This window comes from Monodelphis domestica, chromosome 3 (genome assembly GCF_027887165.1).
Source record: "Monodelphis domestica isolate mMonDom1 chromosome 3, mMonDom1.pri, whole genome shotgun sequence".
Taxonomy (NCBI): Eukaryota; Metazoa; Chordata; class Mammalia; order Didelphimorphia; family Didelphidae; genus Monodelphis; species Monodelphis domestica.
Window position 1 is genome coordinate 162,039,369 of NC_077229.1, and position 18,449 is coordinate 162,057,817.

Consider the following 18,449-nt stretch of genomic DNA (forward strand, 5'->3'; position numbering starts at 1 on the left):
TTCCTGGGAGCCCACTGACTTCTTGTCATTACATACTTCCTAGAGACAGGGGATAAATTCAGTGGGTGGTCCTGCTCTGCCTCTTTGGCTTCCTGGTAAGGATGGTAAGTGTAGGGGGTTTGGACAGGCAAATTAGCCATGGGCACATGGTTTTTATTTTGTACCCTTTTTATTTTTTATTTCTAATGATCATTAATAAATCTCCTAAAATATAATATTTCATTATTGCACATTAATTTTAATTTTTACAGTGTGTGTAAAATTTTGTCTCTATTGATGAATCAATTACTAAAAGAGAAGACAAACCAAATACTTTGAAAAGAAAATCACAGGGTTAGAAAATAAATGGATCAATCTTGTCATAAGAAGAAATAATCATTGACATATACTCTTCATATTCCATTAGTGGATAGGTAATATCAAGAGATCTAGAGGAAGGGCCTTAACTTAATCAGTGGATCTTGTTGTGGAGGATAGCTAGGAGGAGAATAACAAAAGATCCATAAGATGAGAAGTTGTGAGCTACATCATCATAATAATAGCTAGCATTTATATAGTGCTTTAAAGAACTCTGCAAATATTATCTCATTGTTTGAGATAATAATCCTGAGATATAGATGCTAATAGGATCCTCATTTTGCAAATGAGGAAACTGAGGCAAGTAGGATTAAGTGACTTGTCCAGGGTCACACACCTTGTAAATATCTGAAGCCCCATTTGAATTCAAGAAGATGAATTTTCCTGAATCCAGGCCTGGCACTCTACCCACTGTGCCACCTGGCTGCCCGCCTGACTCATGGTAGATGCTATTGAAATGCTAGGTAGCAGCAGTAAAGAAAACTGTGTCAGTTGTTAAGATGGTCAGAATCATTGAGTCAACTGTGGTCCCACTGCAGATACAAACCAGGCCCCCTTATGGAAAAAGAATGACAAGAAGCAGCACTTCTGGTCTGAAGGCATTCATTGGGCCCCCAAGAATAAGCAGAAGAAGGCAGCTCCCCCTGAGAGAGATGCTGAAGAATCCCAGGAACTGCCAAAGCCTGCTGAGTCATTGCTAAAACAGCAAGAGCTCCCAGAAAATGGAGGGGAGCAGGAGAGAGGTGGGGTGCAGCGGGAGGGAGGGAACCATTTGGCCAAGGAAAGCTGTCTGTAGCAGCAAGCAATGAACCATGAAGAATACAGGAAGAAATGAGAAACCATTTAGAGGCGATGGGACCAAGAACGCAGGTGGCAAGCCTCATTCAAATAGGATTCAAATAGGATTTTAGACACTTCCTTAGCTGTGTAACCTTGGGCAAGTCATTTAAACTCCATTGCCTAGTCCTCACCCGCTCTTCTGTCTTAAAACTAACACCTAATATTGATTCTAAGATGGAAGGTAAAGGTTTGTTTAAACATTTTTACAAAGGGGAAAAAAATCTCTGAAAGTGGAATAATCTATCAGTTCTGGATTCTATAAAAAATCCATTTTCTGATTACATTAGACCTAGTCATCTCTAGCTTTAATAGCATCCAGGAGAGGACCTCATTCATAGCGTAGATTGGGCATCTATTCATATGACCAGCCACAAAGACAGGTTTTATCCCCACTCTCTTACATATTGGATCCCCCCAGGAACAACTAGATAAGTGTTGTGGAGGGATGGAGATCTCAGAATGTGGAATATTTTCAAGTTTAATCCATCTTCATTCCATGCACCCCTCTATAATAAATTAATCTCCACAAAGGCAAGGATTCCATCTAACCTTTTTTTCCTATCTTCCCAAAGCACTTAGCATAGTTTTGGCAAATATAAAAGTTTCAGACAAGAAATGTTTGACCTGATCTGATATTTTTCTTTACTTTTCTTAGTCTCAAAAACTATCATTTATTCCATGGAGGTAGTTTATCCAGAATTTTAATGTTTACTACCTCCTCCCTGGGCCTTAAAAAAAAGAACAAGACATTGAGAGAGTAGATTATAGAAGAGTGGATTACAGTGCAGTAGCATGTATTAAGGGGAAAGAAGGGGGCAAGGAGAACTTGATGAAAGGTAGAATACAGGAAAGGGAGTGGTGGATAATATAGGTGGGAACTGGATTATGGAAGGCCTTAAACTCTAGGCAAAGTATTCTTAGGGAATCCAGGAGGTGAGGAGTGTTCAGCAATGGAAAAATAAAGATCATTGCATTAGGAAGTTTGTTTGGTCATCAGTGAATGGACTGGAATAATGAGAAAGACCAGTTAGGGTGATACCTAATATTTCAGATGAAAAGTGATAAGAACTTGAACAATGATGGTGCTGGAATGGAGAGTACAGGATATGCAAGGGATATGGAAGAGGCAGAAATGTTAGAAATTGGCAAGGGTTTCTTCCGCCACTGAGCCCAGATGAACAACATTCCAGGATTTTGAAAGAACTGGCAGATGTGAATGCTGAGTCACCGTCAGGGATCCTGAAAGATGCTGGAGATGGGGAAAAATGCCACAGGAGAAGAGGAGGGCAAATATGGTTCCAATTTTTAAAAAATAGGAAGACAACAGAAGTTATAAAAATAGAGGTCATTGAACTTGATTTAGATTCCTAGAAAAAAACCTAGGATGTATTATTAGAGAGGTGGTTGGTGTATATCTAGCAAAGGAAGAAGTGATGAAAAAGAATCAGATGATTGGAAGAAAGTAGATTCAGGAAAGGATTACAAGAGGGTTAGGATTGTGTGTGTGGGTGAAGGGGATGGAAAGGAAGTGAAAGTAGACTACTCTATTTTTGAGGTTTAACTCAGGAAGGGAGAGACATATAACTAGAGATAGAGAGATAGAGATAGACAAAAACAGAGAAAGAGAAAGACAGAAAAGTGATGGTAGGGGGAGAGACAGAGAGAGAGAGAGGAAAAAGGGAGAGGAGAGAGAGAGAGAGAGAGAGGAGTGGGGAGAGAAAGAGAGAGAGAGAGAGAAAATGAAGGAGGAGAGAGTGGGAGAGAGAGACAGAGAGAGACAGAGACAAAGAGAGAGAGATCTGATTAATGGAGCAAGGTTCAGGGAGCAGATATAGATAGAAGGATGACAGAATTATAAAATTTAAAATTTTATATATATAAATATAAAATTATAAAATTATATATACACATATATAATACATAAATGGTATATAAAATAATAAAACTCCTTCATTTTTTTAACGTTGAAGAAATTGAGGCACAGATGGGTAAAGTGACTTGGTCCAGGTCACACAGATAATAAATAGATTTGACTCCAATGATGAGCTTCAACACCAAAGTAGAGGCATAAACCTTGGCAAGGAGGAAAGTTCTTTTATCTTATTCTATTTCATTCTCAACTCACATTCTACAATTCTGGGATGAAATATTGATACAGTAATATGATTAGCCACTGTTCACAGCTCTTCAATGACTAATTCTCAAACCTTGAATACTTCTATTATCTGTGTTATTTTAGGGGAGCAGTCAGGCTGGGAGATAGTTCTACTTCCCCAGGATGGAAGTTCTTTATCTCTGTTCTAAGATGTTTTCAGTTTTTATTCCCTCAAAGGACAAAGATTGAACTTTTCAGGGATTATTGTGCAAAACATTTTTATTTCATTTTTTACACTTTTATATCACATTAACATTTTGTCCTGTGTGGTAGGCATTGGGTATTATTTATCCCTGTGTTTTCTATGTGGAAACTGAGTTCGAAAGAGTATTTACAGTTTTTTACATTCCAGCTCATCTTTCCAGATTTATCATATATTATTACTCCTCTCCTTGATCTCCATGGTCCAGCCACTTTGGCCTTCTTACTGTTGTTTAGACAAGACACTCTATCTCCATGCCTTTGACAAGCTGATGCCCATGCCTGGAATACACTTCTTCTGTACCTGTGCCTCTTCATTTTCCTGGCTTCTCTCAAAACTCAGTTGAAATCCTACCATCTACAGGCTGCTTCTTCCTGCAGCTTGAGCCTTACTCTCTTCAAATGCTACAAATCAGGGCTTGATTTATTGTTTAGCTGATTGTCTAGACTTAACAAAGTGATGGAGAAAATGTTAATAATGCAGATTAAGCTTAAAAGTGTGCACCCCCCCCCAATGTTGAATAAACATTTAACAGCACAATTATTTTCTATGTATCTTATGTGCATCTATTTATTTACATGTTGACATCTTCTTTAGAATGGCATTTCCTTGAGGAGGTAGAGTGTTTTTGTCTTTCTTTGCATCCTCAGGGCTTGACATGTGACAAGGAAATCACTTTAAAAGACTGATATATACTAATTCAAGGTCGCCAAGGAATTCAGCTATGCAATTCCCAAATGAAAACTCAAGTCAGCAGTCAGCCCCCTATAGAGTTTAATTACAAACAGGAGGAAGAAAGGAATTAGAGAGAGAGAGAGAGAGAGAAAGGGGAGAGAAGGGAATAGGGCCTAAATACCCCCTCTGCTTAGGCTGGGCCAAAAGGCCCAAGCTCCTAGATAGCTGGGGCAAAGAAAGGAGATCAGTCCCTATTACTCATGTGACCAAAATGGAGAAACAGTCTCAGGGGCCTCCACCTCCAGCTTCCTTCAGAGCAAGCTTCTCAGAGCACCTCTCCAACCACTCAGAGCCAAACTCTCCAACCCACCTCTCAGTCCTCAGACCCCTCTATCTTTAAGGAAACCATCCAAGTTCCCTCCCCTCAGTTCTCACATCTACCAATCACTGTCCATCATTTTCCCTGTGCCAATGGTGGCTCTAGCTTAACCCAGGACCGCCCAGAGGTCTGTGGCTTTGCACATGTCTGTTGGAGGTCATATTCTCAAATAATTAAATCTTGATCTTTTGCTACAGCCCTTCCTAAATCCTGTTACCCTGAGTAGGGTAGAGATTGGAATAATTAAATTTTGATCTATGCTGCAGCCCTTCCTAAATCCTGTTAGGACTGAGTAGGGTGGAGACTGCAATTTCCAAGACTTGGTTCTGTCATTCCAAGTATCTCCATTGTATCAATTCTAAAATCAATCATGACTCAAAGAAATTCCTGTTCTATGCTTAAGCATAGGTCAAAGTCCTTTCCATTGTTCAGCAAAAGGTTTCTGTCCTAAAGTAATCTTAAGAAGGGAGGAGGAGGAACCTCCCATGCCAATGGGGTTCACATTCCAATAGACGATCACTAAGAAATTTTCCAAGTATGAAATTTCCCAATGGTGAAATTTCCAACATTTATAAGTCTAAGAAATTTTAAGGTTTACAGACATATACAGTAAACATTTAATAATTGCTTGTTGACTAACCAGTCCCCATACCTGGAATTAAAATCCCTAGTTTCCTTCAAAGCTCAGCTCAAAGGCTACTTTCTCCATTAAGACATTTTTGATCCTCTCCCCAAGCTATTAACACTAGCCACTACTCCATCTCCATTACTTTGTATTTCTTTTTAAACCCTTACCTTCCATCTTACAATCAATACTGTGTATTGGTTCTAAGGCAGAAGATCAATAAGGGTTAGGTAATGGGGGTTAAAAGACTAGCCTAGGGTCACACTGCTAGGAAGTGTCTGAAGCCAAATTTGAACTCATGACCTCCCATCCCTGGGCCAGGCTCTCTATCCAGGGAGTCACCTAGTTCCTCCACCCACCTCCATTATTTCCTTGGATTTTAAAAATATGATTTATTATATGCATTTGTTTTGTCTCTTCCAATAGAATGTAGGCTTGGTGAGGGCAGGGACTATTTCATTTTTGTCTATATCATTAGTGTTAAATTTAAACTAATATCCAATAACTCCATGTATTGTATTTTTATAAGATTTATTAGTAATCACTTGAAGTAGAAGAAATAAAAGAACAAAGTACAAAAGACCTGAGTAAAACCACGTTAGTAAAATTCTCCTGCCTGGCTCCCACCCAGCCTCCACAAACTGCATTCCCAGGAAAAGAGAGAGAAACAGGGCAGAGCTACATTCAAAATATATCTTCCCTACACAAGGTGAGAAGGAACATGGGAAGCTGGGATTTAGAGTCCTGGGCAACAAAAATTCCAATTTACACATTAGCATCTAGAACTCTTCTCTGTACACAGTAGAAAAGAAACAAACACTTATTAAGCACCTATTATATGTGAGACACTGTACTAAATGCTTTATAAATATTATCTCATTTTATCTTCACAACAACCTTGAGAGATAGTTGTTACTGCATCCTCATTTTACAGATGAGTAAACTGAGGCAGGCACAGGTTAAATGATCCATCCAGGATCATATAGCTAGTAGGTATCTGAGGCTTTATTTAAACTCAGGTCTTAACCTGACTTCAGACCCAGCACTTTAACCACTGTACCACCTAGTTGCCTAATTAATGTTTGTTGATAGCTTAATTAACCTAGAACAAGACAGATTTAGGTTTCAAACACATAGTTTGTAACTCCTAATCCAGTGGTCTTTCCAAGCTACCATATTGGTAAGAGCCAGAGACACAATCATTCAAAAGGCAAGATGGGTCCAGAGAAAGAAGAGATGAAGGGAAGGATTAGAGGATAAGGAAGATGATCTTCTGTTGAATTTTCAAAGTCTCTATTAGAAATGTATTCCTTATTATGCCCCTCAGGCCTATCCATTTATCAAGCAACAAGAAACAACTCTGCCAGGCTATTTACGCAAATATGCAAATGTTCACTGAGCCTGTACTGGAGACTCTGAATCCTAGTTAAGACTTTTCTTCTACCGTTTTTGTTACATGTACCTCTTCTTTATCAAGTCTCTGAAATTAATACTTTTTGAAAAAATGGTCAATTTTTGTATCACATTTTAAAAAATTAGATTCCTGTAATTGCTAATTTAAAGATTCCTCTAAAAATCATCAGTGATGGTTCTGGTAAAAAGGGTTAAAAGTCAGTTCTACACTTATAGACTGGAGGCCTTTCTGAAAAACGGAAAGAATCAAAGGAGATGCTGGAAATAAATGAGTAAAGGAGAGTTATTCGATGTATTAGACAGCAGGGGGCAGCAGTGCGCCAAAAAATGTAGCCCTAACTAAGCTAGTACTTTGGAGATTTCAATTCTTGTCATATACAAAGAAAAAACATGCACAGACATACTCAATCAGGCCAATATATTTCCGCTGGAATTAAGAAGAAATTATTTTTTCCAAAGGAAAGTAACAACCATCCTTCTTTCTTTCCTCCCTCTCTTCTTTCGTTCCTTCCTCTTTTCCTCCTTCCCTTCCTTCTTCCCTCCCTCCTTCTTTCCTTTCCTTTCCTTTCCTTTCCTTTCCTTTCCTTTCCTTTCCTTTCCTTTCCTTTCCTTTCCTTTCCTTTCCTTTCCTTTCCTTTCCTTTCCTTTCCTTTCCTTTCCTTTCCTTTCCTTTCCTTTCCTTTCCTTCCTTCCTTCCTTCCTTCCTTCCTTCCTTCCTTCCTTCCTTCCTTCCTTCTCTCTTTCTTTTTCTTTCTTTCTTTGGTTATACTGGGCAACCTCTCCTGACAAATGCACTGGTAGTTCCAATTGTAGTGGAAAGATCCCTGGATATAGAATCAGAAAAACTTGGTTTTTCTTCTACCTTGGATATTTCCTAGCTGTCTGATGCAAGACTCTTAACTTCTCAGTTGCTCTAGAAAATTGCTCAAGACTAAAATTACTTGAGGTGATAAATTACATCTGTTGATGGGAGTTTCCTCAACCCTATAACAAGGAACCCAAAAGTCTAGTCCTTATACCTACATTGATGGAAGCTTCTCTCCATTACCTTTATTTATTTTGTATTATTTTGAAAATATTCATATTAATATTTTAGTGGTATGCTGGTAAATGTCTAACAACCAGCTTGGAGGAGGGGAATTGTGAACAACACATTTAAAAAAAAATTACCTCCAGTTTTAAAACCAATATTAAGTATTGGTTCCAAGATAGAAGAGTGGTAAAGGGCTAGGCAATTGGGGTTAAGTGACTTTCCCAGGGACATACAGGAGAAGTGTCTGAGGCCAAATTTGAACCCAGGACCTTCTGTCTCCAGGCCTGGTTCTCTATCCACTGAGCCACCTAGCTGCCTTGAACAACATATTCCTATTTAATCTGCATTATTAGCATTTTTTCCCATCATTTTCTTAAGTTTGGACAATGGACAAAACAAGAAATCATGCCTGGATTTGTAGTATTTGCCTATTTCTGAGGAGGAAATGCTCATAATGACAATTTTAAAATGTCAAGAACTGTTATTCAGCTGGCTCTCTCACATTCTTGGGGCAGAGTGTCTACTGATGAACTGTAAACTTGAGGGCAGGGACCTTTTTTTGTCTTTATAGCTCTCACACCTAGCACACTATCTGACCCATAATAGCTAGTTAATAAAAACTGGTTGAGTGATTTATCTTTATCTTGCTTGGCTTCTTGTCTATCACTTTCAAGATATCTCTACCCCAGAGTCCTTTCTCTGATTCTTTTAGCACTAAATGTATGTAGCTTTATATCACTGCTGAAATAGTTACCTTTTCAAAAGAGAAGAAATAACCACACATCTTTCTCTTTAAAAAATAAATTTTTAGTTCACTGAATCAAGGAAAACAAACGTTTGCCTTTGGATTGTTCATTTTTTTTCTATGAAGGTAGAAAAGGCTTAAATAAATGATTTCCTGAATCTACCCAACAGAACGGATCCTCTCTCTTACCCTAAAAAAGAATAACTCTATGTTCCAAAATCTAGAACTCTTCCCTCCTTAAAACCACCCTTTTATTTAATTTACTATTCTTACTTTGAAATTTAATTGAAAAAAACTACTTGAAATTATTGGAAAATTTAATATAGAGGCCAAAATACTTTCACAATCTTCTCAGTCAATATCATATCAGCAGTTTTCTGAATTTTTCAATCTAAATGTCTCACTTCAAATAACTGTGAAAATGGGGAGATTATAATTTCATTATGCATATTAAGTTTATTACTGTTCTGACAGAGATGGAGTACAGACATCATATTTGTTTCTAATATCTAACATTAAAGGAAATATAAAAAATAATAGATCAAAGCAAAACAAATGTTTTCTAAAGAGGTAAAGTTTTTCAAGATGCACAAAGTAGTTCATCTGGATGACAAACATGGGGACACATGACATATGATCTGTGTATCTCTCCCTAGGAAAAAAAGAAAATAATAGAATTTTCTGTTACTTACTCATCAGGAATGACAACAAGCAGACACTCAGGTGTATGACAATTCCACATTGGCCCATTCTGCTCTATGCCATTTGGTAGCCAGAGGACAATTTAAAAAACAAAACCAAAAATCTTCCTCCTCCTCAGTATATAATGATTGCCATTTGGAGCACCATGCAAACGAAATAAAATTTATGAAAAGTCTCAGTTTACTTTCTAGTATTTGATATATTTGTTTGACTTTAGCCTTCTGGAGCAGGCTTGGTACTTTTTCTTTCAAATATTCCTGCAATTTGGTTCAATGCCATTTCATTCTGAATTCAAATTTTCCAGGCAAGGAACACCTTTGAACAGCAGCATTTCTACCTTCTTGTGCAGGCTGTTCATATGAGGAATATAGACCTCACTTTCTCTGGAAGATTTTAGTAAACTTTTAAACCAGGCCAAGACACTGTCACCTAATATAGTAAATGAACAGAAATATAGTTCAAGTTCCAAAGAGCAAGTTATTCATTCACATAAGGAATGCTCATTTGGGACATGGTAAGATTCTGCAATCATTGACATTCAGGGAGTTAGTGGTATTTTAACATATTTTCTGCCTTTGCTATGACTCACAGTTCAAGGGAGATCTGAAGTCATAACTCCAGTCCTTTGACCCCAAATTTGGCTAGGTAGTATTAGTGGATAAAGGTTAATAAATGCTCTTTCCCTCCCTCCCTCCCTCCCTCCCTCCCTCCCTCCCTCCCTCCCTCTCTCCCTCCCTCCCTCCCTTCCTTCCTCCCTTCCTTCCTTCCTTCCTTCCTTCCTTCCTTCCTTCCTTCCTTCCTTCCTTCCTCTTCCTTCCTTCCTTCCTTCCTTCCTTCCTTCCTTCCTTCCTTCCTTCCTTCCTTCCTTCCTTCCTTCCTTCCTTCCTTCCTTCCTTCCTTCCTTCCTTCCTTCCTTCCTTCCTTCCTTCCTTCCTTCCTTCCTTCCTTCCTTCCTTCCTTCCTTCCTTCCTTCCTTCCTTTCTTCCTTCCTTCTTTCTTTCTTCCTTTCTTTCTTTCTTTCTTTCTTTCTTTCTTTCTTTCTTTCTTCTTTCTTTTCTTTCTTTCTTTCTTTCTTTCTTTCTTTCTTTCTTCTTTCTTTCTTTCTTTCTTTCTTTCTTTCTTTCTTTCTTTCTTCTTTCTTTCTTTCTTTCTTTCTTTCTTTCTTTCTTTTTATCATGTACTTTTCCTCTTTGAGAAAGCTGATTACAATCATTGGCTTAATTTCCTTTCCTCTTTCTTTCTTCTACAAACTGCAATCTGGCTTCTGACATCTTCATTCAACTGAAACCACTCTCTCCAAAATTACCAGTGATCTCTTAACTGCCTAATCAAATGGCCTTTTCTTAATCCCCATCCTTCAAAACATCTCTGCAGCTGCTGACACTGTTGATTACTTTCTAACTGAATACAATCTCTTCTCTACATTTTTATGCTATTGCTCTTTCCTGGTTCCTCTCCCACCTAAATGACTTCTCTTTCTTAGTCTCAAATCTTATCCTTCACTCACTCAGCTGTCAAAATATTTCCAAAATTCATGTTTCATTATGTCAGCTCCAAACTCAATAAAATTTTAGGGGCTTCCTGTTAACATCAAGACGAACTAGAAAATCCTCTGATTTTTTAAAGACCTTCACATCCTGGCCACTTCCCACTTTCCTAAATCCTTTAATGATACAATGGCACTAGCCTTCTTGCTATTCCTTACACTCACAGCATGCCATTTCCCAATTTTCTGCCTTCTGTCACTATTCTCCAAGACTAGAATGCTCTCCTTCTCACCTCTTTCCTCTTGGTTTCTCTTGCTTTCTTGAATACTTAATTAAAATCCCACCTCCTATCAAAGGCAATTCTTTGACTGCACCTCTCCCCCTCCCACTTCTGAGATTTTCTTTTCTTTTAAAAAAAAATTAAACCCTTATCTTCTGTTTTAGAATCAGTTCCAAGGGCTAGGGAATTGGGGACATGTGACTTGCCCGGGATCACACAGCTATGAAGTGTCCAAGGTCATATCTGAACCCAAGACTTCCCATTTCCATGGCTGGTTTTCTAGTCTCTTAGCTGCCCCTAGATTACCTTCCCTTTTTACTGTGTATGTCTTATATGTAGGCTTTTTTTTTATTAGCTCTCTTAGCACAGCATCTGGACCATGATGAATATTTAACAAATAATTAATTGGTACTCAATTAGAATGGAAGACAAGAAAAAGTCCTGCAAATGTTAGATGAAAGACTACTTTTATATAGAAACAGTCTTAATGTAATTTATATTGGCCTATAAAGTGATTTTTCTTAGTGATTTGTCTTTTTCAAGTTTTTTTCCCTTGAAAAGAAACAGATCATTACCTTTTACAATCACTTTAACAAAGTTAATGTCCATATTAATATCTAAGAATATATTTCCCCATTAATATATCTTAAAATATAATCTTGTGAAACCTTTAAATGAATTCAGAGAAACAATGCTTAAAATCTTCCTGAAGAAATGATATATAACTACTTGTATATATATTAATTGACCATTATATGACATTTTATAGTTTGTAAAATACTTTATATATATTAAAACTTCATAACAGCTATATGATATGGGTAGTCTGTTATGATCTCTGTTTTATAAATGAAGAATCTGAGGCTTAGAGAGGTCAATGGACTATTCCTAGGTTAGAAAGCTAGTGCTAGTGGGATTTAAACCCAGGCCCTCCTGTTTAGAGGTCCAATACTCTATCTACTATTTTTTCATGCCACATATTAAGAAAAAAATCCTTAAACTCTGTCTTAGAATTGACACTAAGTATCAGTTCCAAGTCTGAATAGCAATAAGGGTAAAGACTAGCCAATTAGGGTTAAGTGTCTGAGGCTATACTTGAACCCAAGGACCTCCTATCTCCAGGCTTGACTCTCTGATGCCTCACTACCCTCACCTCTTAAAAACTCTAAAAAATGACAGCTTGTGTTTACCTTCTGCTTTTACAAAGCACATTCTTCCCAACAGTCCCCTAAGATCAGGAAATTCTGGTCTCAGACACTTCCTAGCCCAGGGCAAGTCATTTAACCATTTGCCTCAGTTTCCTCATCTGTAAAATGAATTGGAGAAAGAAATCGCAAACCACTCTAATAACTTTGCCAAGTAAATCCCAAAAGGGGATACAAAGAGTCAGACATGACTGAAGAAAATGACTAAACGACAACAAACCTGGAATATAGTCATAAAAATAATGCTATTTCATGAATATCCTTCTCTTACTTTCCTCTTCCATATAAAACATTCTAAATTTACTTAAGAACTTTTCCTTCAATTTCATATGAACTGTTTGTGTTGTATAGTCACCTGGCATCACAGAGAAAAATGGCCCCAGTATGGTACTGGGAAGACCATATTTTTGTTACCTCCAGCTAAACATTCTTAGTCCTCTTTAATCAATTAAAGATAATTAAGTGCCCCAGAGTGAATGTCTCTGCCTCAAGGAGCTTCCACTCAAACAGGGAACAAAATATAGTGGTACAGCATAGGGGGTACATATGGGCATATGCAAGGTGGAGACCAGTTAACCTTGAAGGGAAAGGCAGGAGCTGCTGTGGGAAGGAAGAAAGGCTTCTAGTAAGGGTTGGAGACTGAGGTGAGTCTTGAAGGAAGAGGGGGGGGATGCTATAATTCAAAGTGAGAAGAGATAGTATTTCAGGGATGGGGGACTGACCTTTAAAGTCACCAGGATGAAAAATGGAGTGCTATGTGAAAGGAACAGTGAGTAGACCAGCATATTAGGATAGAAAGTAATGTGTGGGAAGACTGAGAAGGATGGATTGGGCCAAACTGTGAAGAGTTTTAAATGTCCAACTGATATTTTGATCCTAGAGATAGGGAAGACAAAGCTCTATCCACTGCCACTATTAAACTAATCAAGTCATTCCCAATCTGTGAGACTCATTCATCAGCAATGAGATGTAAATGGATCAACAACATAGAATTGAATCATAATGTTATCACTATCTTGATCAGTCTTCTTATTCTAGGTAGGACTTTTGCAGCTCCTTCCTATATTCTGTATTCCTAATTCCACTCATTTCTTAAGATTTGATAAACACATATTCCTCAATATCTCAAATGTATGTACAAGTAGAGACTTTAACTTCTGAATATGGTGCATTACAAGTAGCATTCAATGGATGTACCAACAATGAAATTAAAATATTCAAGAAATCATCCCATTCTAACTTCACACATTCAAAAGGATTTATATGAAAATAAGCTGTTCCTTTAATGATAGGAAAGAGAAAACTGATTTTTTTTTCTATTCCCTTTCAACTCCACAAAGAACTTTCCTAATAGATTTTTAGACTTAGATTTATAGGGATCTTGCTATTATTATTGATACTCAATTTGGGCTCATTAGGGTTATTTGGTTAACATAATTAAGGTGTATTTAGACTAGAAAATAGAAATAGATCAGCTCCTAATCATATTAACCCTGACTAGAATTGGAAAGATGGAATTGACTACACTTTTCTTTCTTAACATAATTTGTAAATTAGAATATATAAATACTATAAGTCTGAACAATAAGAATTTTAAGTGTTTTTATTTTTTATTTTTCTAAAAGCATTTATGAGGTAAATAGCATCGAGTAGGCAGGAAATTCAATTGCTCTGAATACAAAATTTTTGCTGGATTATAAGCTATTTGAGGACAGGGATGGTATTTATTTTAGTGAAGCCTAATTCTAAGCCGTATACTTTATTGGTGTTTAATCAATTCTTGTTAAATTAAACTGATTTACCTAGTGGCCTGTACTACCTTGAAGTTGAGAAATCTTTAGAGATCAGAAATATACTGTGAAAAAGCACCCTTTGGAGTATTTTTTTCCATATTTAAATTTTTTTACATATTCAAAACCCTTTAATTGTTCATAGGCTTCCAATATATATTAATAAAGATCCACCCTCACCCATTTTATTTCCTTTCCCTTCCTTTGATGTGGAAATAAGTAGAAAGATCTCCCCCAACAGTCAAACTCAGATGGTCTAAGTCTATATAAATTCTAGGCCCCTGAAAGAATAAATTGAGAGCAATTTATAAACAAAAATCAGTTTGATGTCATTCTTATTCATTTTTTTTCCTTCTCCAACTCAAAAATAAAGTTCAGTTAAATAGACAAAGTGATTAATATTACCAAACACAGCCCTGAACCTCTTGCCTAATCAAGAAACATTGGGCTAATTTTCATTTGACTAGTCATGATACAAATTGGGAATATTTCTCATTTTTTAATTGCAAAGTCTGCATCTTGTATACAGCTTTCTCTTACTGGCATCAGGTCACTTATCATGAAATTAAAACCACCATGGAATGCTTAGCTCTGTGCTACATATTTTAAAAATGAAGACAGAAGTATATTTGCTTGCCTCTCTGACTTGTGTGTGTGTGTGTGTGTGTGTGTGTGTATTTGTGTGTATGTGTGTGTGTGTGTTTAGATGTAATTTAAGCACATCTGGCAAACAGATGTACTTTTAATAAATGCTTGTGAACTAATTGATACTCAAAGCTTACAGTTTTGGCAAAAGGCACTGACAAGGAGTTAAATGTGGATAAAGAAATACATAAACTTAGTACATAAATATGTAAATTAAAAAACTTACATATCATCTTCCTATGAGTGTATATTATCCTTATGTCCTTAATTATAGAGAAACATACATAAAGTATTTAACATTTTATTATTTTTATTGCTGCTTTGAAGATACTATTACACAAATCAACTGTCCAATGTCAAAATTTTTACCTGAGTGCTAATTTTCATCATATTGTGTAAATGGTATCTATACTTCAGTATTTATCATTGATATAATTGCAAAAAGGTATATCATGAAGACATAAATCATTTCAGATTACTATCATGAAATTATAGTCATCATGGAATGCTTTATCATAAAATACCTTTTAAAAACTAAGACAATGGAATATTTATTTGCCCATTGTGGCTTATGTGTTTGGTTAACCTGAGTCTAATTTCCAGTAGAGTTTATGCAATGAGCATTTTGTTTTAGCCTTTCAAATATTGAACAATTGCATATCTTTCCATTTTCCATCAGCAGCTCATGGAACATCGTGTTCTCACACAGAGTATCCCTCTGTTGTCCCCCACATACTTTTCAGTTTCCATTTGTGACCTGTCTTCCCCCATTAGATTGTATATTCAGTGAGGGCAGGGACTATCTTTTTCTTATTTTTATCCCCAGTATTTAGCACAGTGCCTAGAACATAGTAAGTGCTCAATAAATGTTTTTTGAATAGAAATTTAATTGAATTTCATATTTACCTATAAAGAGTTAAATGGTCCTGAATCTGAAATTAGTTTTGATTTAGAAATAATGAAATTAATTTCCTGAGTGTTTAGAAATTATGATGATGGTTCTTCAATGAATAAATCCTCTAATACTGATGACAGTAATGCATCCATGCTTGCCCATCCAGTATAATCATTATTGTCCTTGATCTTCTATACATTATAAATCTGGAGATGGAGAGACCTTAGATGTTATTTGGTACAACCCTCTTATTTTACAGATGAGGAAATCTAGGGCAGGGAGATTACCAAGATCATATATGATAGTAAATAATAGAGAGAGTCTAAATTCAGGTCTTCTGATCCTAAAATCATGACTTTCTCCCACTATATCACACTGCTAATTGAAGTCGAACTTATTGACCAATAGTTCAAAGAGCTCACTTTCTTCCTTTAAATAAGCATCCAACATAGATTTTCTCTTGGAGTGGAGAAGAAGAAAGAGACTATGAGTTATGGATTCTTATTGCCTTCTTTCCAAACTCCATGGATTCACAGCCCCCACTTCCAATACCATGTGTTCCTGCTGGTGAGGATCTAAATGGTAACTTGTTTTTGAAGGCCACTTAATCCTTCACTAGTAATTTAGAACATTTAGAATTGGAAGAAACCTTTGAAATCATCTAGACCAGGCTCATCACTGTAAAAATGAAGAATTTGATGACTCAAATTGACAATGTCACCTGTGGCATTATGGAAGGCACTGGTTTTAATATGCTATCACTACTTATACTCAACATATGTTCTTCCATTAACTTGCAATTTTTATTCTTTGTGAATTATGTTGTTCCATGATTTGCAGCCTTATATCATTTCTGGAAGACTACTAATACCAAAAAGATGGATTTTGGCACTAAGGTAGGGACTTTGATCATTGAAAGTGCTGCACTATTCAGTCCAGTCTCTCCCTGGTGGCTTTTGGGGGAGAAGAATGAAATGTCATAAGCCTCTCTGAGATAGAGTTCTTTCCTAACATGGTTGCCATGTGGCCTTGAACGTATGAAACTTTTGTTTCTTTTGTCTACATTGTGTTTATTTGTCTCCTTTTTCAGGTTAACAACAAGTATCAGAGACAATGTGAGTTTCAAAAGGTTGAAAGAGTCACCAGTTTTCAGTCTATAATGGAATTTTCTGGTAGCTGAGCCTGTAAGAGGAGACAACATTGAGGAGAAATCTGCCGGAACTAGCCCAACAATGAATATACTAATGATGTCCAGAAAGAAATGGAAGGATTTATCCATTGACTATACTGCATTCAGAAATGAATTTGGTGAGAGGAATGTTTATAGGCATTGCATATGGACATTCCTTTCATTCCATTCTCTCCAAACAAGTGTCTTCCCAATTTTGGAAAATTTTTTATGTTTTGAGTATTTGTTTCTGTACCCAGCAAAAATTATCTACCTATTTCTAAAAGCTAAAAAAAATAACCTACTTCCTCCTACTCAATTCTGAGCCCAGCTCATTTTAGTGCCATTCTAAGAGCTCAGTGTGAACCTTAAAAAATTCTCAGATCCTACTTCATAAGATTTGGTTAAGACCATTCCCCATTTTAAACAATGAAGGAACTTAAATCAGGAATGTGAGACCTCTAATTAGATCAGGAATGTGAGACCTCTACTCCACCCCTACTTAAGCATGCTTTAGGAGAAGAAACTCCTTGCTGAACAATGAAAAATACTTAAACCCATACTTATAGTAAGGCAAAAGTTCTTAAGCTGTGCCTATTTTTAGATCTAATACAAAAGGGTGCTAAGTACCTATAAAGGTCAGGCAACTTGCGAATTTACAAGGAGCAAAGAGGTGAGAACTTACTCAGAGATTTTTTCAGGTGTGAACTTAATCAAAAGTTTAAGCCTACTTAGGTGTGAATTAAGAGTGGTCTGTCCTTTGGAAAAGTCTATTGTGATTGGTAGATGTGAGAATTTAGGGGAGGTGACATAGGAGAAAATTCTCTTTAAAAAGAGGTCAGAAGCTGAGAGAAGGGTCTCTCCTGGGACAGTCAGCTAGGAAAAGCTGAATTGGAGGAGGCAGCTGGTGTCTCTCTGAGCACTAGAATTTTGCTTGGGAAAAATCTTGTGGTTAGTAGATTGAAGACTGACTGATTTCTCTCTCTTAAGGCTGGCCTAAGCTGGCCTAGCCTTTTTTTCTCATTATTCCCTTTTTTTCTCTCTCTCCCTTTCTTTAATTCCTCATTTGTATTAATTAAAATCTCTATAAAACCCAGCTGACTTGGGTATATTTAATATTTGGGAATTTTTCCCTGGCGACCACCTTATAGTTGATTTAAAACAAGACACTGTCTTGAAAACATATTTTCTGCGGTCACAATTTAATCCAACCACTCTTTTATCTGCCACAGTTTATGACTCCCACTATTTTAATCATCACATCTGTCATCCATAAGTAGGATGATCTTGGAAGGAAGTAGGTTCCCCTTTATTAGAGGTCTTTAAATAGAAGCTGGACAAGACTTTTCAGATGTGTTGCTGATAACTACTGAGTTACCTTCCAAATTTAAATTACTGTGATTCTGTGATAAGATATCCATAGGCAGAGATGGGATGAGGAGGGCTTGACAAGCCAAAGGAATAATATGAGCAAGATTGTTGTAGTTATTCAGCCATTTCAGTCATGTCCAATTCTTCATGACCCCATTTGGGGTTTTCCTGGCCATTTCCTTCTCACTTCACAGATGAAAAAACTGAGACAAAAGAGTTAAGTAATTTGCCTATGATTACACAGATATTAAATGTCTGAGACTGGACTTGAACTCAGGAAGATGAGTTTTCTTGACTCCAAGCCCAGCACTCTACCCATAATGCCACCTGTCCACCAGTCACACTGAATGTATTTAACAAATACTTGTTGAACTGGTTTGGATCAGACAAGTCCTTTATACTCTCTGGGTTCAAATTTCCTTATCAGTAAAATAACATCTATCTTGGTCTTTCCTGAACCTCAATCCTCTAATTCTCTTCCT

General features: G+C 36.8%; 1 protein-coding gene across 4 annotated transcripts in view; it reads right to left on the bottom strand.

Moving 5' to 3' along the window:
* The window catches only part of OXR1 (oxidation resistance 1), a 593,469-nt gene that overhangs the window by 208,959 nt on the left and 366,061 nt on the right, over positions 1-18,449 (bottom strand). The window contains exon 1 of one of the 4 annotated variants that reach the window (XM_007488214.3): positions 9,117-9,782. The exons of the other annotated variants lie outside the window; for them this stretch is intronic. Within the exon in view, the coding sequence (XP_007488276.2) occupies positions 9,117-9,174 (58 nt within the window). The 5' untranslated portion in view covers positions 9,175-9,782. Of the gene's footprint in view, positions 1-9,116; positions 9,783-18,449 lie in introns of those variants that run through there. 4 annotated transcript variants of the gene reach the window in all.